This window comes from Oncorhynchus nerka, linkage group LG27 (assembly GCF_034236695.1).
Source record: "Oncorhynchus nerka isolate Pitt River linkage group LG27, Oner_Uvic_2.0, whole genome shotgun sequence".
In the NCBI taxonomy this organism is placed as follows: domain Eukaryota; kingdom Metazoa; phylum Chordata; class Actinopteri; order Salmoniformes; family Salmonidae; genus Oncorhynchus; species Oncorhynchus nerka.
Window position 1 is genome coordinate 75,478,280 of NC_088422.1, and position 25,498 is coordinate 75,503,777.

A 25,498-nucleotide genomic window follows, 5' to 3' on the forward strand; every position below is an offset into this window, starting at 1 on the left:
TAACTTTGAGATGTCTTACGCGGTAGAGTTGGACTCAGGATACCTGCCATGAGTGTTTGAATATGGAATGGGGTGCTGAGCTCTACCTCTGGTTGGCTTTTCACACTCTTTTGATATTGACATCAAGTTGCATGCCTGTGTTATGGACAGGGGCGAGCGACTCATTTACCTTACCTATTGACATACTTAGGTGTAGTGCTCAAATAAGAGCTCCGCTTAGATCCCCCAGACAAATATGTACATTTTATTTGTGTGAGTTGATGCTGCAGTCAATTTGATGAAACAATGAGTGTGTTTTTGTTTTGTTGTTGTGGTGAGAGAGAGAGAGAGAGACAGAGATAAAGAGATATATGATACTTCTTGCAAATTCCCTTCAACTGAGCTTGTTATGCCTTATGCATTTTCTCATCCAGGTGTTTCCACAGGGTTTGAACAGTATATACATAGACAGACTAGAGTTCAAACTTACCACTGGTTCTTAATAACACTATAGTCGGATATTCATTATGTTTCATGGGAAGCAGAGAAAGGGTTAATTGTACCCTGAAGTGTGAATTTTGGTATAGAGTAGCTAATTCTCAGCAGATATGCTTATGATGCCCAATTTGATGCTGCCACAGAGCCTTGTTATTCTATTGTCTGATTACTTCCAAGAGGTATCTTCTGAAGGTGTCTTAATTGAATGTTCATGTCTCAATGTGGATCTTGGCATCGCTGACTTGTCAGAATTATGTCACAGTTGGCAAGAGAAGATGTGAAAAGATGTATGCCTGTGTGTAGTGTCATCAGTGTTGTTTTGGGCATCTGGTCAGTGAAGAGCAGGTATAGGGTGCTTCTTGTGTGAGAGAAGACTATCATGTTGTGTGACCCACACTTCAAAACGGTATTCAATATTTCTAAATGATTTGTTTATGGACTTCAGAACCATCTGTTTAAAAGTTTATGTCTGTTTTAGTTTTTAAAGGTTTAGTTCACCCAAAATACAAAATTAAGTTAAATGTTTGCTTACATTGAAAATGGTGTAAAAGCTGGAGAGAGTGTATATTCCATGCTTCAGATTTCTGGTTACTGCCACCAACCCCTAAGAGAACCTATGGGAGTGAACAGGGCTCCATCACCATGCTCTAAATTGCATGCTCAAACCACCTCAAGTAGCGTAACTTTATGTGTTTATATGAACAATCGAATTCATCAACCTGCCCTTTTCTGAGTAGAAAATTGTTCAATGGGTAAAATAAAGCATGAGGATGCCGCTTCTGTCCAAGGGTTGTAATGTTATGAAAGACGTGAAATAAGGAAATGTTGGTTTGCCACACCATTCATGGTAAAGCGCCCATCACTCTTGAGAACTCTTTTCGCATAAAAAGGATTGGTGATTGTCTGAAATTAACTTTTATTCTGAACGTGGCATGCTGAAAGCCAGTTTAGTTCACTGCTCAACATAACATAATGATCTTATGTTAGCATGAGTGAGTGTGTCTGAGTTTCAGTTTAGGGGCAGTACGTCCTGATTAGGCACCCAATGTAACCTTCATCAGACACAGAGTGTACTGTAGGTGCAAGGGCTGATCATTAGCACTGACACGTATAGTATAGCATAGGATAGCATTGCATAGCATAGCACAGCATGGTACTCGGTATTGGCTAGCTCTTTCTGACTTTGCTTAAGCTTGACCCAACTATGCATTTTAAATTCAGTTGCGATGCACTTTATTTCAGACACGCTAAACTTCATTTTGAAGTTCTACACAAAATGCTAAATAATCTCCTTAAACTCTTAGGTAACAAGTCTCCTGAACTTTCCACTACTTAGAACGCCACCTTGCATTGTGCTGTATTTGCAGATATGAGAGAGATCATGTTGTTGTTCTTCTAATGAGATGCCAAGTGATTTATTTATGAATTACCTTGTTGGAACAGCCCCCGTGCAAGCTTCTTTTTTGTTGGAGTCATGTCGCTCAGCGATTGCTGATGCAACTCTTTGTCATCCAGAGTTTGCCCTCGCCTACTGTGATCCTTCGGGGAGGGCTATATTCATCTTGGCATGTCCCCGGGTGTGTTGGAGGTGGAGTGAATCACAAAGCAGGTGTGAGCATTCAATCCCATACTGCTATATGCCAAGTAAGAACCATCCACCTCATTAACTTGTACAGAGAAGAATCACGATGGCCATATAGCAAACAGATCACAGTAAATCTTTCATTGGAGGAGGTCCAAGCCACAAGGACAATGAGCTGTTTCCTTCATTTGACTGAGGTTGAGCCCAGAAACTTTTCTCTTCATAACTTGACTTCTCTAAACACCCACTGGATGGTTAAGTCAAAAGCTTTATTAATTTAAGTGAGATTTTTTTTTTCCTTTTCCAAGTTTATTGATTCAAGCCTTATTGAACACTGCTCGGATCTTCAGAATAACGTGTACATTTTCTTGAGTATATATCTTTAATATTGAGAAGCCTTGTATTTAATGATAATACTTTTGCTTTCATATGATTAAGTTATGTGTTATGAGAAGTTTACAATTTTATGTTAGGGGAAAAGGGAATGGGGATAATTGGTATCATGGCAAAAAGTGTCTACCAGTAGGCTTTCCGCCTGCATAGATCCCAACAACTAGGGCATGGAATCTTCTCATTATATAGGTTGCCTGGAAGCGGCGCTGTTCAGTAGCTCTGGTTCAGATTCACCGATCAGTCATTCACCTCGCGCAAATCGTGGTGCTGTCTGCGGTTCTAAATGTTTAGTATGCGGCGTGTTAATAGAGGCGCTGTTCACGGTGCTGAATGTTTAGTTCGTGGGCGCGCTGACCACAACACTGACAATGGTGCTGTTTTTTCTCGCGCTGATCGCGGCGCTGTCCACGTTGCTGACTATTTGTGCGCTGGTATAATGGCACAACGAGCGATTACCACATATAAATGATATGTGCACGCATGATTGCATATCACATTGGATAAAAGCGTCTGGTAAATGGCTATTTTTTTTACTGAATCTGCGGCTTCTTCAATTTAAGTTACAACAATTTCAAGAGCTAGCCTATTCGAATGTCTCTTTGTCTTAACTTTGGACATTCCCTGAGATGGTTATATCTACTTGTAACCCATAGTTTTGTTGGTATAACATACATGGCATAGCCTACCTATGGGATCTGACGATGAACCATTTCAAAGGCTTCGGAAAACGAGGTCTAGCTAGGCAGGCTTACCTTTTGCATTTATAACACATGTCCTAGTTTATACAGGAACATTTCAATGCATCCACTGCTAGTCGTAAATGTTCTGTAGACGTAATCAATCCCATACAGAATATACACTTAGTTATAACACGTTAATTACATAATTATGTAGCAGTGAATGTGTGTTTCTGTCCAATTCCACAATTGAAGTAACAGTGTTCTCTAAAGAAATGCCATATTTCTGGTCAAATGCATGGAATAAGAATCTCTTTTTGGGTAGGGTATTGGTTTTCTTATTTCCATGATTTATTTGGGATTTTGTAAAACCAGGTTCTAAGTAGTAGTCATAATATATATATCAGATCTAATCACATCTTATCATTACACGCAATGTAGCCACATGGCACACAATCAAATGCGTTATTCTTTTTTATGTACAGTACAGCTACAAAAAGATCACATCTGATGTCAGTGAAACACGGAAGAAAGATCCATTGCCAATCCCTTCTTTATCCCACTCCCATCTGTTGACCAAAGGCGTATAAAAAGCATGATGAGAGCCAGGCCTGCTTTAGGACTCTGGTAACCGTGTCTGGTGGCAAGCAACCAGTCAGCCAGTGGCGAGTCACATGTTGCAACGTCATTATGTAGTAAGTTACTGTAGTTGCAAGGGATACAGGCGTCATTTCAAGCTCAAGAGGTCTCTCATCGCGTAGTGCCGTCGCGGCGCAGTTTATAGCATGCAACCCCTTCGGTTTTAAGCGATCTCCAAAGGAGCCGTGCAGCCATGGGAGTCCATTACCTCAACCATGCAATTTCCACCATCAATAATTTAATCTATTTGCTCCAAAGCTGAAGAGATATCCCTAAGCTGTCGGACAGTACAGGGAAAATATAGCTTAAGTAATTACACAGGGGGTTGTCCAAAACATCCCAGATGACACTGTCCTGTTGAATGGTCTCCTTTACGACTGGGCGGTAAAAGGTATGTTTTTCTTAACTTGTTTGATCATTTTCGCTATGCTGTGTCGATGCTCGCTCGTTTTGTGAGTGGGGAGATGTTTTAAAAGTATTGTAATCAAGTTGGGGATCATGCAGGCGCACCGACTCGGTCGCAGTTTGAGAGAGAATACGTGTAACTCTATCCTCTTGTTCATTAATAAAAAAAAACGGCGTTATTATGCTGATTGAATTTCTAATAGCGACCTCGAAAGGGGTCAGTGGAGGTAATCATTTCGTTTTCTGATGTATTTAGCTGATTAATTAATGCGACGAGTTGTACATTTAGCCGTGTTGGCTATTGCCACTGTAAGAAATAGGCGAGTAGACTACATTGCCTACCCACATAGGCTGTAGGCCTATTGTAGCCTATTCATTTTAACCCATAACCCATGAATAAAATGCATCTAAATGTTATGTTAAATAATATAGCATCGTAATTCAGATAATATTTTTTTTCAACTATCTGTAAATGGACCTTCTTTTCTCAAAAACCAGAAAGGTTTGTAAGCAAATTATTTTTTAAAGTTTGATGCACCTCATTAAGACTTTATAGGAAACAGCTATACCCTGCAAGGTTGGTCTAGCTCTCTCTCTTAAACCGGATAACCTCACAAGGCGAGGATGAATATTACAGATTATTAAACGGATTCCTACATGGAGCAGTCGTGCAATTATCAAGGAGCGCGCGGATAATACGTTTTATGCGCTCTAGTTCGAGAACAACCCAGCGGTGCCGCGATACTGCTGTTTACCAAGTAAACCTTGTTAATGTTTGGTGTAGAGATTTTTAAAATTTAATTCAGTCTGAGATTATTGCTGTATTTTAGTGTAGGCTAGTTTGTCTCGGAACATTGCATCAAATAGCTCTGAAAATAGGATCCAACTTGGCACAGACTTGGAAAACTAACTATAAATGCATTAATGACATTCCGTTAAACACGATTTTCTTTTTGTTTAGTAACTTTTTGCTTTTTCAGTCTACAAGTTTTCATGTTTTCGAGTTTGACTTTGTGTGTGTATGTGTGTGTGCGTGTGTGTGTGTAGGCCTGTGTGTGTGTGTGTGTGTGTGTAGGCCTGTGTGTGTGCTCGTGAGAGAGAGCGAGAGAGGATTTGGGTTTTAAGAACATTTCGTGGTCTAATACGCCATCTAGCGCAACTATATGGAAACTGCTTGACACCCGTTTTAAATTAGGACTTGCTCTACGTCTAATGTGCTGCTGTTGAGCCTTTATCTTATTATTGTTCGTATAGACCACTTGCAATCAACTTGCAATCAACATCGTTTTAAAATACTACTGATTTATTCAGATATAAATAGGTGCAGTAGACTAATAAGCTAACTCGAGCACTGTCGATGAAAGTCATTATCTTCAAGACATGCCTTTCATCACATTGCTAAATGTAATTATCCTAAGGGTCTATAAGGGCTATTTAAGGGTTGTAAAAATCCAAAAGAGAGCACAGAGTACTGGGCTTGTCGACCTATGTGGGGACACTGTCTGACAGTGTCAATAGATTCATTGACATGTAATGCAGACCTTATGTTTATTTATTAATTAAGATGGCCTACACTGGTATAGCAATTGGAAACTTGTAAGGCTAGCAATTGGAAACTTGTAAGGCTAGCAATTGGAAACTTGTAAGGCTAGCAATTGGAAACTTGTAATTTGAACAGCCAATTTACACATAATAAAATATTGTTAGGCTGTAGTTTTGAAGTAGTTATCATTTGACCTGTGTTGCCTGGTTTGCAGTCACGTTGACAGGTTAACATGTTGCACCAGTAATTAGTTGTAAGTGCAACTTGCGGATAGACATACAGGAAATGTTGCACTTATTAGAGTACTACGTTTATCAGGAGGTGGCTTAAGTATGAAGTGGGTAACCTTTGAATATTATGATATTGTTATATATAGGCTATTGGACCTGTCTTTTGCAAACTGGCACATTAATGACACTCACTGGTTCTTTCCAGAGGAGGTGGTGGAGGACAACGCCCACAGTGTCTGTCAATGGAAAATTACATTTATTTTATATCAGAGTTTGCCTGGAGGAAAAGCTACAGTAAAGGTTGCTTATCCATTTCAAGATGCTATTTGCGAGTGTCAGATGGGGAGCAGATCTCTCAAAACAGTCTTCCGTGTGGTTTCTTTCTTGCATCTGTTAGCTATTACGGGGGGAAAGGATAATGGCCTTACATTTGTATATTGTGACTGAGTCCTCTAGTATGTTTCCAAAATATTTAGTTCATATAAATTAAGCATTATCTTTTAGGTAGATTTATTTGGAGCACATCCAAATGTCATATTTTAATAGTCTGGATAGGAAAATATGTTGATTGGTGTAGCCATAGCACAAGCTGATGTACAGGGATCTTGGATCATGTGGAGAAAGGGTATTTTCCCCCTCGTAGTGACTTACTTGACAATGTGTTTTCAAAGTGAAAACATGTGTTAACCTTTCACTGGAAAAGAGAGGAGTGTTAAGACAAGAATGTTGAGAAAATGTGTCTTTGAAAAAGAAAGTTAGTATGTACTGCCACAGAAATGTTACCCACATACATGACTGTGTAAGTTAAGTGTAAGTGAAACATGAAGTCATAATGTGGTGAGTTTTGTACATGGTTGAAACACCATTGTGTTTGTGAATCCACTCCAGCATCTGTCAAAGGGAGATTTTTCATTATAATCCCCACCTGACACGAAGAGCAAACACTGCAAGGCACCATGCTTTCTCTAAACACAACCGTATAGCTGTGCCTGCCTCTCTCACAACAATTGAACAGGTGCTCATCTGAATGTGTCATCGCAAAGCCCTGCCACTATGTGGAAATCCGTCAACTTTTATCTATGAACGTTCTGAATGCACCAAATGCAACTGTAAAGGACTGATTTTATTGATGCAAATCTTGATTTGACGGAATATATGTTATGGCTGGATAGAGTGTGGAAGTTTGCTTGTTCTCTTCCAGACCATACTGTACATATTCAGTACATGATAATTATAACCTGGAGATTTAAAAAAAATTGGACCGTAAAATCCAATTCAGAGCTGAATATATTCTCAAATCTAATATATTAAATGAGAACATACCAGCCACGGTGAGAATCACTTTTACTTTGGTTTGAATTAGATAGGTCTCAGAGAGTACTGTTATTCTGAGCCAGTCCCACAGCAATGAAGTAATTCATCGCCTAGATTGCATTTTAACAGGATGTTGATTGAGAGCATAAGCCATATTGATTTTCCTGATGGAAACAGGAAATAGCTGAGTTAGAAATAAAATTATTTGTTGTTCCCGGTGTGAGGAGGCCCAGAGGACTGGCAGGCAATTGCACACTGATGAGTGGCACTGCCCCCAAAACACATCCCCTCCATCCTGTCCCCTATGGAGACCTGGGAGAGACGTCATCTGTGGTTGTTATGCCGCGAAATGACGCCTGCACTGACTCCCCACCCCCTGTTACTGCAAGTTAGCCCCAGTGATCCATCAGGGAAGAAGGACTACTACCTCTGCTGCAGCATCTTCTACATGAAGATGGACCCCCAATCAGTTCATGTATCAGTAAGCAGTGTGATGGGATTTCAGTCCATGTATTTGTTTTCCTTGATTATTGGGGCAGCCTAATGACTTTATAGGATGATAAAGGATTACCTCTTATGAATAATTATTTTCAAATTACAATATTGAGAAAATGTTGGAACGATTTCCTGCTCATCTATGTTTGCTTGGCTATGTTTTGTCTCCAAGGTTGTCTTGTCAGTAGGAGGAAAGATGTCCCCATCCCCCTGCAAACATGTACAAACCAAGCCCTCCTTTCCTCTCCTCCTCCATCCCCTCCCTTCCCTCTAACACACACTCACACTCTGGAGAAACACGTCACTGAGCTTGGGGACTCAGCGGCTCATTAAGGAGAAGGATGTGATATTCTCAATCGAGACTGTGAGACTCCCAGCACGCCTATTTATAGATGCAATATCTCTATGGCAGTCACCGTGGCGTTGGCTAATCGCAGCCGTGGCCCCAGACGCCAATTAAGAATGAAACAAATGCTTTTTAGGTGGGGTCTGCCCCTCCCTTCTGCTAAGGTCCTTCCGTCCGCCACACTGCCTGGTGGGGGAGCGGATCTGCTTGGAGCGTATTCCTGCATCAGGTCGGGACACAAGGAGGGCGGCATGCAGAGTGCAGTCAAAGCCCTGCCATGGCTATTTTTAAATGCACCCCTCTGGAGAGCAAGAGCTAGGTTTCTTATATTGTGGTTGTTTTCATATGTTTGACTCTGGGTCTGGGATGTCCGTGGATATGTTGAATTGCTGTGACTCATAGGGCATAAAGGTAAGAGATTCTATTGTGAGCTAGGGGGGAGGATGAGGATGAGGGTGTGTGTGTATATTGATACATTTTGGCTCTGTTGGGCACTTGTGGCATTCTTTCCCTTGCAATGTCTGTTCACCAAATTTATGTGAGCAGCTGTACAGAGAAAGCATCTGATAGAAGGGGTACGTGAGTGTGTCAGGATGCAAGCACATTACCTCTCTTCACTTCTCTAACCAGTACTTTACTGACTCTCTCTCAGTCTCTGCTAGCGCTACTGCTCACTCTCAACATTCCTTTATTTAAACATCTCTATGTCCCTTAATAAATCCTGCTCCCAATTTGACCCTATCAAGTTTAGCATATTAATGGTAATATTACATCAAATATTGGTTGCCTTTTGCAAAATCACACAAAATAAACAGTCACTTATCTGAACCTAGTCAGAAACACTCATGTATTCAACCAATCAATCAATCAATCAATAAGTCTCTATTAACCCTGTGGGAAATGTAGTGTGAAGTCAGGATAACACATGAAACGTGTTCGGCTACAATACATGGTATTAGATTGGAAACATGATATATTTTGCCTGTTCTATAGCTACACTGAAAAAATGTATTCAGGCCCTTAACGTTTATGATATTGTACATGCCAACCTTGGATAACAACATCAAATATAAGAAAGATAATGATGATGATAATGATGATGATTATGATGAAGACATACTGTAGTTTCATTATCAGTTTAACATAATTGTTTAAAAAATTGTTGTTGTTTGTTGTTGTTGAAGAAGAGAAAATAATGATATATTGGGTTGCACTTCATAGTAGGATGGCCCATTAGGAGATAATTAGCAATCTAATGCTTTGACATTTAAAGCATATGATGCCTAGCCACATCCACTCCCAGTCTGAAAAAACTCGGCCTCAGTTGAAAACGCTGGTGTCAGCAGCCCTTAATGTTGCTTCTGGGGTCTTTGTGGGAAATATTCTATGGGAAATATTGTAATGTTGTATGAGGAAACAGAAAAAATGGAATTCACAATGTATGGTAATTACTTATACTGTTATTTGCAAGTTGGCCAAGTAGTAGTCGGCACTCATGATGGTGTCAGACTGTTGGCTTTCTTTGCAGCTGGAGGAGAAATGTGATACTCTGGTAGTAATGGGTGGAGATGGTAGGCGTGCATCATCTAATGGTGCTTAGTAATAACTGAAAGGAACACAATTAGATTGTGATCCAACCTTGAGATATTATGGAATACTGTGATAATGAGTGTATTATGAACAGTATATTGTATAAGCAGACAACTCTGATAACTCAATGGAAGAAAACTGTTGATATATTATATAATACATAATATAGCTACATAAGATTATATGCATATGAATTGCACTTAATTTCATCCTCTCTCCCCTCTCATCCTTCTCCCTGCTCTCTCTTTCTCTCTCTCTCTAGTTCCACCAGGTTAGAAGAGTGATGACCATCCTGTTCCTTACTATGGTTATTTCGTACTTCAGTTGCATGAGAGCTGCTCCCATGAGAGACGCCCCAGGTATAAGGGGCCACCGAACGGAAGGCTACTTGGGTGCTGCAGTGACTGCCGGCCAGGGCCACGGGACTCCACAGAGCGGGGGTGGGCCGGGCCAGCATGGGGGACTGCCCTCGCTCACAGACACGTTTGAGCAGGTGATTGAGGAGCTCTTGGAGGTGGAAGGAGAAGCATCTCAGCTGGGGCCTGGAGCTGACAAGGGCCAGGGAGGAGGGGGTCCTTCCTCTGTGGTCACCACGGAGACCAAGGATGTCGACCTGTATGCATCGCGGGTGATGATCAGCAACCAAGTGCCTTTAGAGCCACCGCTGCTTTTTCTCCTGGAGGAATACAAAAACTACCTGGACGCCGCTAACATGTCCATGAGGGTACGGCGGCATTCTGACCCGTCGCGGCGTGGCGAGCTGAGTGTGTGTGATAGTATTAGCCAGTGGGTGACAGCTGTGGACAAAAAGACAGCCATAGACATGTCTGGGCAGACCGTTACCGTCCTGGAAAAGGTCCCTGTCCCCAATGGCCAACTGAAGCAATACTTTTATGAGACCAAATGTAACCCTATGGGGTACACAAAGGAGGGCTGCCGTGGAATAGACAAGAGGCATTATAACTCCCAATGCAGGACAACCCAGTCCTACGTGCGAGCGCTCACCATGGATAGCAAAAAGAAGATTGGCTGGCGGTTTATAAGGATAGACACATCATGTGTATGCACATTGACCATTAAAAGAGGAAGATAGTGTATATAATGTATAGATTTTATTGAGAGTTTAAAAAAGAGAGTAAAGAGAAAATATCTATTTGTATATATACATAACAGGGTAAATTATTCCGTCAAATGAAAATTTTATGGACTGCATGTAAAAAAGATGACGTTTATACAGTAAAAGTGATACTACAGTCTATTTATTGAACATATTCATGACCTTGTAAACAATTAAAAAAAGATCTGATCAGTCATTTGCGCCCAGTTTAAATTACTATATCACATTCCTCAAGACATTGTGGTTTGTTTACGTTGCCAAGAATGTGAGAAAGAAGGAAAAGAGCGATGAGGATGAGGGAGAGGGTGAGGACGAGTTCCATTAAAAAAACTTGCATGCTGCTTCAATTGTGAATTGAGAATTTGTCCACCTAAGAAAAAAGGATATGATACCGACCAAAACATTCCGTTTACATACGCAACAGTAAAAGGGTTTTCCTCCTTAGTACTTTATCTGTTTACTGTTCTAAACTTCTCAAGGTAATGTTGGAATTACATACTATGTCAAGGTGCTGTTGTCAAAGCTTTGCTGTTTATTTTTTTATCCCCACCAGAGGACAAAATATAAGAATATATATATATATAAAATTTATTCATTGACATATGTTTCTGGATTAATATAATTCATTTTGTATGTTGTGAAGTTGTTTGCAATATTAAATTGAAATATTTAAAGAAATAAAAATGACTATAGGCAACTGAAAAACAAAACCAATGTCAATAAAGTTTGAACCCTACATTTCTAGTTACACTGCATAAAGATTAGATGAAAACATGGACGGATGGACGGCCAGACAGATACATAAATACCTACCTTCCTACATGCATACCTACCATCCTACCTACCGACGTACCTGCCTGCCTGTCTGCCTGCATGCAGACCAATTGAGGCTGGTGGGAAGAGCTATAGGAGGACATGCACATTGTAATGGCTGGAATGGAATAAATGGAATGGTATCAAAACATATGGAAACCGCATGTTTGACTTTGTTCCATTTATACCATTACAGCCATTACAATGAGCCCGTCCTCCTAAAGCAGACAGACAGACAGACAGACAGACAGACAGACAGACAGACAGACAGACAGACAGACAGACAGACACAGACAGACAGACAGATTTTATTTTCATCAGCATTGGCTTGGTTATAAAAGCCTCAATATATACTCAATCAACAACACAAAGAATCAGAACATATAGAAGGCCCATAAGTCTACGTCGTATAGCCTAGGCTACAAGCTGATCCTTGATGGCCTCTGAGAGCTTGATGAGGAGTACATTCAAAGTTTTTAACCCTGAAGACAGGATCCTTGACTGGTGAATTCCTTGGATGGGCCATCTCAACCCTATCCAATCGACACAGGTAGGTGTCCCATTCCTAGAAATGGATGGTCAACATTCTCTCACAAAGGATACCAAAATATGCCTAATTGTGATAATAAAATATAACAATAAAAGTGCATTCAAGGTATATTCCGTAAGATTTTCACACACAAATAGCACTTAAATTCTTGTATATATCTATAGTACTCAGGAAATTGTATTTTATGAGAGAGAAATCACTTTTCTAAACATCATTTGAGGGATCCTACCAATGTATAGGCCTACATAATGTGTTTACAAGTTTCCTATCACAACAAAAACATAAACATTGGGTCAGCAGTCTATGTCCTCAGTTTTGGCGTAATGAAAAGGTTACACAGTTTAATGCATAGTAATGAGTAATAGGCCTATGTAGTATTTCAGCTCTCAGAAAGCAAATTCCCTATTGCTGTGAGAAGTGGAAATTAATCAATAGAAATGCATACATAATGCAAGAACTGACAGAGATCAAAATTATGGTTTTAAACATATTGAAGCAACATTGTAGGTTTACAAAGACATTTACAAACAATTCAATTTGGGTTATGAATAATGATCAGATAAAATATTTTAATAACTATACATTAATATCTATAATTTAAATAACCATTGAAAAGCTGTAAATGTTGCAGGTTATACATTTAGGATACCACATTTTCTAAAATATCAAACAAAACTTTAGTGATATGACTTCTCAGTTTTTCCCCCATCTTGGATTTGGCACATCGACCGTATATTGCGCCGATTGCGTGTCCTTGACGCAACAACATTCCCCGTCAATACAGCTCAAATCTGTTTATCGCCGAGTGGATATTTTGCTCGCCTGCTAATTTCTCCCGAACAGTGCCGGATTTAGGCTATTATGGCGTCTTTGGGGGAACCTGTTCGACTGGAAAGAGGTAAACCGTCAAACTACACAGATTGCTTGATCAATAATAATAGTTAAAATGATGAAAATACACACACGAGTTTAACAGATGGCTAGCTGGTTAACGGTAGCTAATCTGGAATTTAATTTAGTTAACTAACTAACGTTAGGGCAAGTCAATTAATTTTGAAATAACTAGCCCATGAACAATCATCTCTCAAAAGTCGAAAGAAAAATAGATTATTCCAATATAATCTGCTTTAGTTTTCAGAAAGACAGATGGGCTGAGTTGCTAATGTTGTAGCCAGCTAAGGTTAGCTAATTTAGCTAACAAGATAGCCATCCTCAAATCTGGTAACGTTACTAGGTTGTTTGCAGTGGTGTGTGGTACTTAAGTACAAATACTTTAAAGTACTACTTTAAAGTATTTTAAGTAGTTTTGGGGGCTATCTGCACTTTACTAATTTTATTTATGCCAATTGTTTTACTTCACTACATTCCTAAAGAAAATTATGTACCTTTTACCCCATACATTTTCCCTGACACCCAAAAGTACTGGTTGCATTTTGACAGGAAAAGGTCAAATTCACACGCTTATCAAGAGAACATTGCCTGGTCATCCCTACTGCCTCTAATCTGGCGCACTCACTAAACACATGCTTTGTTTGTTTGTAAGTTAATGTGTTGTAGTGAGCCCCTGGCTATCCATAAATACAAAAATTGTGTCATCTGGTTTGCATAATGTAAGGCATTTGAAATTATTAATACTTTTACTCTTGATACGTATATTTTAGAAATTCCATTTACTTTTTATACTTAAGTATAGTTAAAACCAAATACTTTTAGACTTTTACTTTAGCACTATTTTACTGGGTGACTTTTACTTGTCGTTTTCTATTAAGGTATCTTTACTTTTACTCAAGTATGACAAATGGGTACTTTTTCCACCACTGGTAGTTTGTAGCTTCCTAGTAATGTTAGCAGTTGCACCCAAACAAAAGTTCAGCGTCTAGTATGTAGCTCAGTAGCTTGCTAGGTTCATTTGAAAATGTTGCGCCTGAATGCCCGGACTGTTACTATGTTGAATTCTACCATGTGTTTACAAGCAGTGTGATGAAGATTTGGTAATGATCAGCTATGCCTGTATTGTAATACCCTGTGCATGGACAGATTTACTTAATCAATCTACAAAATCAAAACCATCAGACTCCATTACTCTTGTGCTGTAATGTTAGATCCTCTGCCTCAAACAATTATTTCCCAAACCAAAGTCTTTAAATCAATGTAAATTATTGGTAAGATCTCTGATGGTGGGTGGTCTCCATGTTTTCTCCCCACAGACATTTCTCGAGCCATTGAATTGCTTGACAAGCTCCAGAGGACGGGGGAAGTGCCACCCCAGAAACTGCAGGCACTGCAAAGGGTCTTGCAGAGCGAGTTCTGTAATGCTGTGCGAGAGGTGAGCTGAGACTGTGCCATTAAATGCCCATCACACCCTTCAAAATTCAACTCAATTTATGTGGCCAAATCTGGACCTCAAGGCCAGAAGTACTGCTGATTTTCATTCTCCCCCTCCAATCAGGGTGATTGATTCAGACCTGGGGCACCAGGTGAGTGGAAAAAAAATAACCAGCAGTACTCTGGACCTCCAGGCTCTGATTTGTGAACTTGTGTGAGATGGGGCTGACACAGACAGGCCTATAAAACATGAAATGTTTGATTTCTGCCTATGGACTAGTTATTTGACTTCTGATGTAAGATTTGTCATTCCTTCAGTGTATCATAAAGTGTTTTTTTCAATGTAGTGTTGTGATTACAAAATGAGCTATCCAGTTTGAGGATTAATTACTAGCTTGGAACCCTGGACAGCAAGAACTACCATTTTTAACATGCCAGACTTTTTGAAGGAAGTCATTTAGCTTAGCAGTTTGCATTTGACTAACCTTCTTTCTGCGTTTTCTAAACAACTCCTTAGGTGTATGAACATGTGTATGAGACAGTGGACATTAATAGTAGCCCTGAAGTCAGGGCCAATGCCACAGCCAAGGTATGTCACAACAACAACAACCAATATTAAACAACAACTCTGTATGCAACTCTGGGTTAACAACTTTCTCCTCTCTTGCCCTGTAGGCCACTGTTGCAGCGTTTGCGGCCAGTGAGGGGCACTCACACCCTCGCGTGGTGGAGCTGCCTAAGACTGAGGAAGGACTTGGCTTCAATATAATGGGAGGGAAGGAACAGAACTCTCCTATTTACATCTCACGCATCATTCCTGGGGGAATCGCCGACCGCCACGGGGGCCTCAAGAGAGGCGACCAGCTTCTTTCTGTCAATGGGGTGGTACGTGTTGTTTATGCAGTCTCTGGCTGTGTCCATATACCCGTACTTGCGTTCTAAATAGTAGGCATTTTGGGAAGGCAGATTATTTTTTTGTGTTTTTTTTTTTTTTGTGGTATGTGAAATTTTGAAGATTGAGTATGCTTTAAAAATTCCAGGATGTCCTAGTCATTTTGGATTTTTATCTAGTAGAATTTGCTGCACCCTTGAGGAAGAGAATTGTATTTCGGGGCCCACGTGTGTCTGACAACAGCTGATAAACAGTTGAGACGAGCTGTACCTGAATGAATGTAGGGAATCAAAGCATTTGCGCATTAGATGATGTAGGATACTATACCTAGTATACTGTTATATTTTGCTTACTGCATTTGTTTTTACTAAACCCAACGTTCTAAGTAGTATGATTAGTACACAGTATGCAGTTGAAGTAAATAGCAGGAAAACCAGATTTCGGACACGGCCACTATCAATATACATTTATCATATTCAGTCATCTAATTTTGTTTGTTATTTAAATTAATCCTCCTTTTATCTCTTTCTTTCCAGAGTGTGGAGGGGGAGCACCATGAGAAAGCTGTGGAGCTTCTCAAAGCTGCCCAGGGCACTGTGAAGCTGGTGGTCAGGTACACTCCTAAAGTCCTTGAGGAAATGGAGTCCCGCTTTGAGAAGATGAGGTCTGCAAAGCGCCGGCAACAGAACAGCTATCCCCAATAGTGTTTTTTCATCACTGGCACGCAATTCCCTCATCTTTCACCCTCTTCCAGCCATCTGTCCCAGTCACAATTTTAACCTTCATCTAAAACTTAGCTCACTACATTTAGTTTGTATCCACATATATTATATTTCTACCTTTTCTACAACCTACCCCTTCAACTTCTGACACTATCCTCCACACCACGACTCAAGGCAAACACTAGATTTATCATATTTCTACAAGTAGTTGGTCATTCACGCTTTACATATGCATTACATTTTGGACTGACATATTGGATGCCGTTTGAGGACCTGTGAGACCCACCACAGAGGTTCATTGATTGAAGAGATGGTATTTTTTTATTTTAGTACAGCCTTTATAAAGTGCCTCAGGGCAATACAAATGTATTTGAAGTTGTACTGTCATTCAAATTACAAAACTAAGCTCAGATGATTCAACACTTCAATGTCAGGTTTACCAAGCATTTGCAGGAATGCAAACGTCACACCTGCTATTTTTGAGAGCGAAAAGAAACTGGTACTAATAGAATATGTTTAGGATATAAGGGTTATAGAATAAATATTATCGAAGGAATTGGGTATTGTGTGTAAATTGATATAGACATTTTGTGTTTACCAGTATACGAAGGCTAAATGGAGACCGTTATGTTTTACCATTGTCTCTGTTTCGTTTTTTTCCTCCTGAAAATAACCGGTATGATCATTTTGGTAGATCTGTGTTTAGTATTCTAATCTAAATTCTAAATTGTTAATTAAGGAATTAAATAATACATTCTCTGAATTTATTTTTAACCTCGTGCTGATGTTTTCACTGTCTTACAAACTTTAAAAAAATATTTTGCTGACTCATAAATTATTCAACAACTTCTAGCTTTTGCATCCCATGAATGATTTAGAGCCTTCAAATGCGTAGGTTTTCAGTGGGCTGGGAGAAGGCTTTCTAAGATGCTGTGCTCTCTTTTAAAATTCAGATAACCTTTTCCCCTTATGACAGTAAGGGGGGACAGTATACAATTTTGAGACCTGAGGCAAACCTGACATTTTAAATATTTCAAAAGAGCAATAAGTCAGAAACTTTTGAAACCAGAGGGGTATTTCACAAACAGGGTCAGTGGATTTTGAGATTCCCCAAGAAAGCTGCTTGCGCATAGTCATTTTAGTTTTTAATTTCTTTGAGTTACTTTGCTCTATTCACACTTCAACGGTGTGGCCAACTCATTCAAGGTGGGTGTACAGTAAGTTGGCCAACATGTTGCAGCGATGACAAACATGCCATTGTTGTCCAACATCAACTGATGTTTCCAAAAAGCATAAATGAGAAAATGACAGTATTGCACTACCACCAGCATGGTTGTTTGAAATAGGGTGCTACCTGCTATCTTTCAATATGAGTAAACTCATTATTGAATGGCATTCATTAAAAAATGCATGAAATCTACTGGTATGTGAAACCCACCTTCATTAATACAGTTCATAATAAAGACCAATAACGTTGCTATGCTGTGGTTGAGTTAACAAAGCCATATTTTTGGTTGCTGACTTACCGGTTCGAATAATTACTTGTTGAGCTATAAAATTAGGTACATGTCCCATTTGAGTGAACTATCCCTTGAAGATGTGAACATAATTTGGCATCAATGATTTCAATTCCAGATATTATGTTAATTTTCACCTGAATAGCATAGTTTGTATTTTATCTTATGATGGTCACTCGTGAATGTACTGTGTAATTCCAGTTATATTGATCAAATTAGATTTTAATGTTTTTTTGGCTGAATTGAATAAAATGTATTCTTCTAAATCATGAAACATTTTGTAATTCCTTCACTTCATAAAGAAATTATTCTATGTTCTATTCATTCTTATAAAAAGATGTGTAAAGTAAGCAAAGGCTTAACAGATTTGGCACCCCATAGCAAGTTGGTTACATGTCAGCTTGCCCCTTAGTATGATTACTGAAATGTCCTTGTGACTGACATGAATGGTTTCAACAGAATGTTCAGGACAGTTACCTTGCCAATTCCTAGAGCTTTGTGAAACACCCCTCAGGTTTCTACCCTCTTATATTTTGGAAGGGTCAATAGAATATTTTTCTAAGTGTTTTCTTTTGATATTTTTATTTTTTACAAGGGATTTTCATGAGAGAAAAAAAATCCTGAAATGATTTGTATTCCTTTTCTGACTGTTATATTCTTGTTTTGAGTACCAAGACCAAACTTGCAACATTTATGAGAACTATTTGATATCATATTGAATGTTTGCTTGTTTTGGACTGTTAGGTCTACTTACAAAATGTGCTGCTCTCAGTTTATTCTGTCCATTTGTATTGTATATTGTGTTACAAAAACTGCACAAAATAAATTATACCATGAAAGATGTTTTAATTTGCTTATTTTTATTCTAAACTTAAATAATATTACCATACATTTTATTGTGTAATTCCTTAACGCATGTAGTTTTAACATCCTTTTTGTTTAGGAGCCCCACATTTTTTGTTTGATAACGTTTGAAGATGCCATATTATGTCATATTGCCAGAGGCAATAATGGTACTATAGTAAGGGTTATTGCACCATTTCATAGAGAATGGTACTAATGTAGTCCAAATTAGGTGTCTGTTCTAAGGTCACAGCACAGTCCCAGCTCCGTCTGTCCAGTTATTTTTTTTTCTGACATTTTTCATTGTGTTGAAGCCGCCTGGCCTCCGGACCATCTCCTCACTTCGTCCTGCAAATCAAGTCAGCAGCATACCACCCTGCATACCACTGCTGGCTTGCTTCTGAAGCTAAGCAGGGTTGGTCCTGGTCAGTTCCTGGATGGGAGACCAGATGCTGCTGGAAGTGGTGTTGGAGGCACTCTTTCCTCTGGTCTAAAAAATATCACAATTCCCCAGGGCACTGCCCTGTGTAGGGTGCCGTCTTTCGGATGGGACGTTAAACGGGTGTCCTGACTCTCTGAGGTCATTAAAGATCCTATGGCACTTATCGTAAAAGTAGGGGTGTTAACCCCGGTGTCCTGGTTAAATTCCCAATCTGGCCCTCAAACCATCATGGTCACCTAATAATCCCCAGTTTACAATTGGCTCATTAATCCCCCTCCTCTCCCCTGTAACTATTCCCCAGGTCGTTGCTGCAAATGAGAACATGTTCTCAGTCAATTTACCTGGTAAAATAACGGATAAGTAAAAATAAAAAAAGTCCACCCTGTTGTGAAATTTCTCCTCCAATCCAAATTCATTCGATTTCCCCGCCCATCATTGCGTTTTTCCGTTTCCCCCCTGCCTTGGAACTTCCTTTCCGCCTGTGCAAATCTCGTCGTGAACACGCATCTGCCTTCTCTGTGTCAAGTGAGTGTCTTCTAAAGGAAATGTAGTGTATATACACTCTGTGAAAATTAGTCCAATACGGCACCATAACGTAGACATTCCCTTCAAATATTTGTCTTACCCCTAACCTAAAACTGGACAGCAAATAATGTATTGGAGAGGAGCATGCTAACCGGTTAGCTTGCTACCTAACAGCCATGACATGTCACCATGTGTACTCGCTCTCACGGTTGCCTCAAAGAAACAAGGCCCAAAACTGTAGCTAGTTGATGGGTAACATTATTTGCGAGGGAGTTTTTCAATGCCACATCTTCATATTCTGATTGAAGAAATAATAGTTATCAGTGACAACCTCACCAACTGGAACTTTGTGGACATTGCGCTAGCAAGCTCGACTAGCTAGCTAATTTGCTGACCTCCGTTATCTAGCTAACGTTACCTAGTTAGCTAATCAATCAGATGTTTTGAGTAAGGCAGTGAGTCCTAGTGTTTGGTAAAGATGCCCAACTAACATTTTTTTTCTCTCACTTAGATTATGGAGAAGGTGTCTAAATATCACTCTTGAAACAAATGTATAATAGATGTTTGTAGGCCTAGCTACTTGATGCTCTGTGGGTATGACATGGATAAGTTATAATTGTTTCTATGTTATAGGGTTATACTGCGAAGTTCCCTTTGGGACTCATGGGTACTATTATTTGTTTAAAGTAACATAACTGTATTGTTTTTTTTTTGTTTTTATGCCCTGTTTGTTTGTCATGATAACTGCATCATGATCTGTATTGCAGAATGCGTTACGTTGCTGCATACCTGCTCTCTGCCCTTGGTGGTAATGCCAGCCCACAGGCTGCTGACATAAAGAAGATCCTGGAAAGTGTTGGCATTGAGGCTGACAAGACACGCATGGAGAAAGTATGTTTAATATCACATGTTTTTACCTTATCTCAGTGTTGAGTAAAAGAAACGCAGATTTGTGTGTCCTGAAAGTTGCGCTCAATCAGAAAACATGCTTGCAATCTCTGGGCCACTAATTTCTGACCCCTTTTTCTCTTCCCCTTCAGGTTGTCACTGAACTTGGTGGCAAAAATGTGGAAGAGGTGATTGCCCAAGGTGAGTGGCAGAGCTGTCAATGCATAATGAAAAGTCACTGAAGAGAACACATCTACTTAAAATTAGAACCTGAAATAGTCCGTCTGGACTAAGAACAATAAAGTTGTAATTAAATCGGTTAACTCTAATTTCTCACAGGCTATGGTAAACTGGCCAGTATGCCAGCAGGTGGTGCTGTGGCAGTGGCCAGCTCAGGTGGAGCTGCTGCTGCTGGGGCAGCTGCCCCCACTGCAGGTGAGCATACATCAGCCCACATGAGTGTTCGAGATCCTTGTCAAGTTGACCTTTTGGAGGTCCATCATTTTTCATGCCAAACTGGGCGCAATGGGGTGTTAAATTTATAGATATTGGTGTGCGGGTCAGCTCGATATCGATGGGGCACTTGGTCAGGCAAGCTAAAGCTTATTTGCCTTTGCTAAATACTTGGGAAATTTAGACCAGAACAGTCTCAATGTAAACAGCATTAAAAGAGTTCCATTGCTAAATGCATGGATTATGTTACTTTCACTAGAGCTAGCTGTGTTTTCAGACAATGTATATGGTAAATAGTATATGGTTAATTGATTACTTATCTCTTTACAGCTGAGGAGAAGAAGGAAGAGAAGGAGGAGTCTGAAGAGGGATCTGATGACGACATGGGATTCGGCCTGTTCGACTAAACTTGTTCAAAATCTGAAATAAACTTTGTAAAAAAGGAAAAGGCTAAATATTCTGTATTTTCTTCTTTTGGTATTTTGCTTAATAAAACCTTCATTTTTTTCAATCTGGACACAGCCACTGAAGCAGTTGGGTGCTGCATTGCCCTTGATGATGACTATTACATTACACAAGTCATTGGACGAGGGCGCCTTCTGTACTGGGGGATTTTGGTAAGAGCCATGGATGCTCAGTTTGATCATTAACACGCATTACTTGCGGTAGTGTTTTGGAAGCAAAAGGACCTTTCAAATGAGATAAATGTAATAAAAAGGGATGAAACGAGAAACCCAATGTTGCGCTCAGGCAGTAATCCAAGAGAAGAGGGTCTGCCTCAGTCTGAAAATAAATGTTATGCTAGAAGTATAATAACTACATGGATGATTGCATGTTTTATGTGATCTAAATAGCTATTACTGTGTACAGTAGTGTTCCCACACGAACATACAGTATCTCCGTGTTACAGCGTGTGTTTACGGAAAACAGATTAAAGTTGGTCTACTTACTACCTGTGCTAATTGGCCATCTGAGTCTCCTAACGTGTGTAAATGGAAAAATACTATTTGCTGCAACTTAACTACAGCAAGTGTATTTTGCATTTGTGAAATTATTTTAGGATATGAAAGTAGGGATTTATGTTGAGAATTGTACCACAATTGAGAATTGGTTTAGGTGAAGTATTTGGCTGTTTAGGCTTTCAGAGCCTTGAAACAACATGTAAGGTCCTTGGACTATAAGGAGCAATGTTAGCCACCTTTAGTCAATGTTTGGACTGCAGTGCAGCTATGTAGGGGTGTAAGTAGTAATTTGCTTGCTACTGTACATTTCCTTGAATCTAATTCTATTTGGGGAATTATAGTCAAGGTGTGTGACGGTGGTATTGATTGTCGACCTATTTGACTGCTACGGCAATGTTTTCGGTAGTTACTAGTGTGGTAGTAGGAAAAAGGTTAAATTCATGGATAAAACAGCAGATAGCGCCATTTACCCCCCTTCTGCTACTGGCCCTGTCCAGAAACAACCCCAGTCTCCCTAGACACGTCTGAACGTTTTGAATGGGTACTATAAGAAATGTTGAGCTCATGAGTCTGCAGCTCCTCTTCCTAAGGTCCACATAAAATGACAGGCTAATACATAACATTAATAGACACATTTCAAATCCCATTATTTGTCACGTCCCGAATACATGTGTAGACCTTACAGTGAAATGCTTACTTACAAGCCCTTAACAATGCAGTTAAGGGAAAAAGAAGAGAAGAATAACAAATTGAAGAGCAGCAGTAAATAACAATAGGAGGGCTATAGACTGGGTACCGGTGTCGAGGTAATAAGTACAGTCGTGGCCAAAAGTTGAGAATGACACTATTAATTTTCAAAGTCTGCTGCCTCAGTTTATATGATGGCAATTTGGATAAACTCCAAAATGTTTTGAAGAGTGATCAGAAGAATTGCAAAGTCCCTCTTTGCCATGCAAATGAACTGAATCCCCCCCCAAAAACACACCACAAAAGGACCAGCTGACATGTCAGTGATTCTCTCGTTAACACAGGTGTGAGTGTTGATGAGGACAAGGCTGGAGATCACCCTGTCATGCAGATTGAGTTTGAATAACAGACTGAAAGCTTCAAAAGGAGGGTGGTGCTTGGAATCATTGTTCTTCCTCTGTCAAACATGGTTACCTGCAAGGAAACACGTGCCGTCATCATTGCTTTGCACAAAAAGGGCTTCACAGGCAAGGATATTGCTGCCAGTAAGATTGCACCTAAATCAACCATTTATCGGATCATCAAGAACTTCAAGGAGAGTGGTTCAATTGTTGTGAAGAAGGCTTCAGGGCGCACAAGAAAGTCCAGCAAGCACCAGGACCGTCTCCTGAAGTTGTTTCAGCTGCGGATCGGGGCACCACCAGTACAGAGCTTGCTCAGGAATGGCAGCAGGCAGGTCTGAGTGCTTCTGCATGCACAGTGAAGCAAAGACTTTTGGAGGATGGCCTGGTGTCAAGAAGGGCAGCAAAGAAGCCACTTCTCTCTAGGAAAAACATCAGGGACAGACTGATATTCTGCAAAAGGTACAGCGATTGGACTGCTGAGGACTGGGGTAAAGTCATTTTCTCTGATGAATCCCCTTTCTGATTGTTTGGGGCATCCGGAAAAAAGCTTGTCCGGAGAAGACGAGGTGAGCGCTATCATCAGTCCTGTGTCATGCAAACAGTAAAGCATCCTGAGGACATTCATGTGTCGGTTTGCTTCTCAGCCAAGGGAGTGGGCTCACTCACAATTTTGCCTAAGAACACAGCCATTAATAAAGAATGGTACCAACACATCCTCCGAGAGCAACTTCTCCCAACCATCCAGGAACAGTTTGGTGACGAACAATGCCTTTTCCAGCATAATGGAGCACCTTGCCATAAGGCAAAGGTGATAACTAAGTGGCTCAGGGAACAAAACATCAATATTTTGGGTCCATGGCCAGGAAACTCCCCAGACCTAAATCCCATTGATAACTTGTGGTCAATCCTCAAGAGGCGGGTGGACAAACAAAAACCCACAAATTCTGACAAACTCCAAGCATTGATTACGCAAGAATGGGTTGCCATCGGTCAGGATGTGGCCCAGAAGTTAATTGACAGCATGCCAGGGCGGATTGCAGATATATTTTGTCAGATGTTACTATGGAATACTGAAGTATAATTTGACAATTATGAAATGCTTGTAATTATACTTCAGTATTCCATAGTAACATCTGACACAAATATCTAAAGACAACGAAGCAGCAAACTTTGTGGAAATTAATATTTGTGTAATTCTCAACTTTTGGCCATGACTGTACATGTAGGTAGTGTTATTAAAGTGACTATGCATAGATACTAACAGAGTAGCAGCAGTGTAGAAGGGAGAGGGGGGCAATGCAAATAGTCTGGGTAGCCATTTGATTAGGTGTTCAGGAGTCTTATGACTTGAGGGTGGAAGCTGTTAAGAAGCCTCTTGGACCTAGACTTGGCACTCCAGTACCGCTTGCCATGCGGTAGCACAGAGAACAGTCTGACTAGGGTGGCTGGAGTCTGACAATTTTTAGGGCCTTCCTCTGACATCGCCTGGTATAGAGGTCCTGGATGGCAGGAAGCTTGGCCCCGGTGATGTACTGGGCTGTATGCACTATCCACTGTAGTGCCTTGCAGTCAGAGGCCGAGCAATTGTCATACCATGCACTGATGCAACCCGTCTGGATGCTCTCTGGTGCAACTGCAAAACCTTTTGAGGATCTGAGGACCCATGCCAAATCTTTTCAGTCTCCTGAAGGAGAATAGGTTTTGTCGTGCCCTATTCACTACTGTCTTGGTGTGCTTGGACCATGTTAGTTTGTTGGTGATGAAGCTCTCAACCTGCTCCACTGCAGCCCCATCGATGAGAATGGGGGCGTGCTCGGTCCTCTTTTTCCTGTAGTCCACAATCATCTCCTTTGTCTTGATCACGTTGAGGGAGAAGTTGTTGTCCTTGCACCACACGGTCAGGTCTCTGACCTCCCTATAGGCTGTCTCGTTGTTGGTGATCAAGCCTACCGTTGTGTCATCAGCAAACTTAATGATGGTGTTGGAGTCGTGCCTGGCTGTGTGGTCATGAGTGAACAGGGAGTACAGGAGGGGACTGAGTACGCACCCCTGAGGGGCCTCCGTGTTGAGGATCAGCATGGCATATGTGTTGTTGGGGGTGGCCCGTCAGGAATTCCAGGATCCAGTTGCAGAGGGAGGTGTTTAGTCCCAGGGTCCTTAGCTTAGTGATGAGCTTTGAGGGCACTATGGTGTTGAACGCTGAGCTGTAGTCAATCAAATCAAATGTATTTCTATAGCCCTTCTTACATCAGCTGATATATCAAAGTGCTGTACAGAAACACAGCCTAAAACCCCAAACAGCAAGCAATGCAGGTGTAGAAGCACGGTGGCTAGGAAAAACTCCCTAGAAAGGCTTAAACCTAGGAAGAAACCTAGAGAGGATCCAGGCTATGAGGGGTGGCCAGTCCTCTTCTGGCTGTGTCAGGTGGAGATTATAACAGAACATGGCCAAGATGTTCAAATGTACAAAAATGACCAGCATGGTCAAATAATAGTAATCACAGTGAACGGGTCAGGGTTCCATAGCCGCAGGCAGAACAGTTGAAACTGGAGCAGCAGCATGGCCAGGTGGACTGGGGACAGCAATGATTTTGGTCCTAGGGGCATGGTCCTAGGGCACAGGTCCTCCGAGAGAGAGAAAGAAAGAGAATTAGAGAGAGCATACTT

At 40.5% G+C, this 25,498-nt stretch overlaps 3 protein-coding genes across 3 annotated transcripts; all 3 read left to right on the forward strand.

Moving 5' to 3' along the window:
- Positions 1 to 3,849: 3,849 nt before the first annotated feature.
- On the forward strand, positions 3,850 to 11,478 carry LOC115112421 (brain-derived neurotrophic factor-like). Its single transcript, XM_029639477.2, has 2 exons — positions 3,850 to 4,159; positions 9,954 to 11,478. Exon 2 carries the CDS (start codon positions 9,975 to 9,977, stop codon positions 10,782 to 10,784), a length of 810 nt encoding a protein of 269 aa, XP_029495337.1. The 5' UTR covers positions 3,850 to 4,159; positions 9,954 to 9,974; the 3' UTR covers positions 10,785 to 11,478.
- Positions 11,479 to 12,930: 1,452 nt separating this feature from the next.
- On the forward strand, positions 12,931 to 16,334 carry LOC115112422 (protein lin-7 homolog C). The gene is made up of 5 exons (XM_029639480.2): positions 12,931 to 13,069; positions 14,379 to 14,497; positions 15,014 to 15,085; positions 15,172 to 15,381; positions 15,925 to 16,334. Exons 1-5 carry the CDS (start codon positions 13,033 to 13,035, stop codon positions 16,090 to 16,092), a joined length of 606 nt encoding a protein of 201 aa, XP_029495340.1. The 5' UTR covers positions 12,931 to 13,032; the 3' UTR covers positions 16,093 to 16,334.
- Positions 16,335 to 19,346: 3,012 nt separating this feature from the next.
- Positions 19,347 to 21,226, forward strand: LOC115112424 (large ribosomal subunit protein P2-like). Its single transcript, XM_029639481.2, has 5 exons — positions 19,347 to 19,437; positions 20,205 to 20,328; positions 20,478 to 20,526; positions 20,665 to 20,760; positions 21,109 to 21,226. The coding sequence occupies exons 2-5, from the start codon at positions 20,206 to 20,208 to the stop codon at positions 21,183 to 21,185; spliced, it is 345 nt and encodes a 114-aa protein (XP_029495341.1). The 5' UTR covers positions 19,347 to 19,437; position 20,205; the 3' UTR covers positions 21,186 to 21,226.
- Positions 21,227 to 25,498: the final 4,272 nt, after the last annotated feature.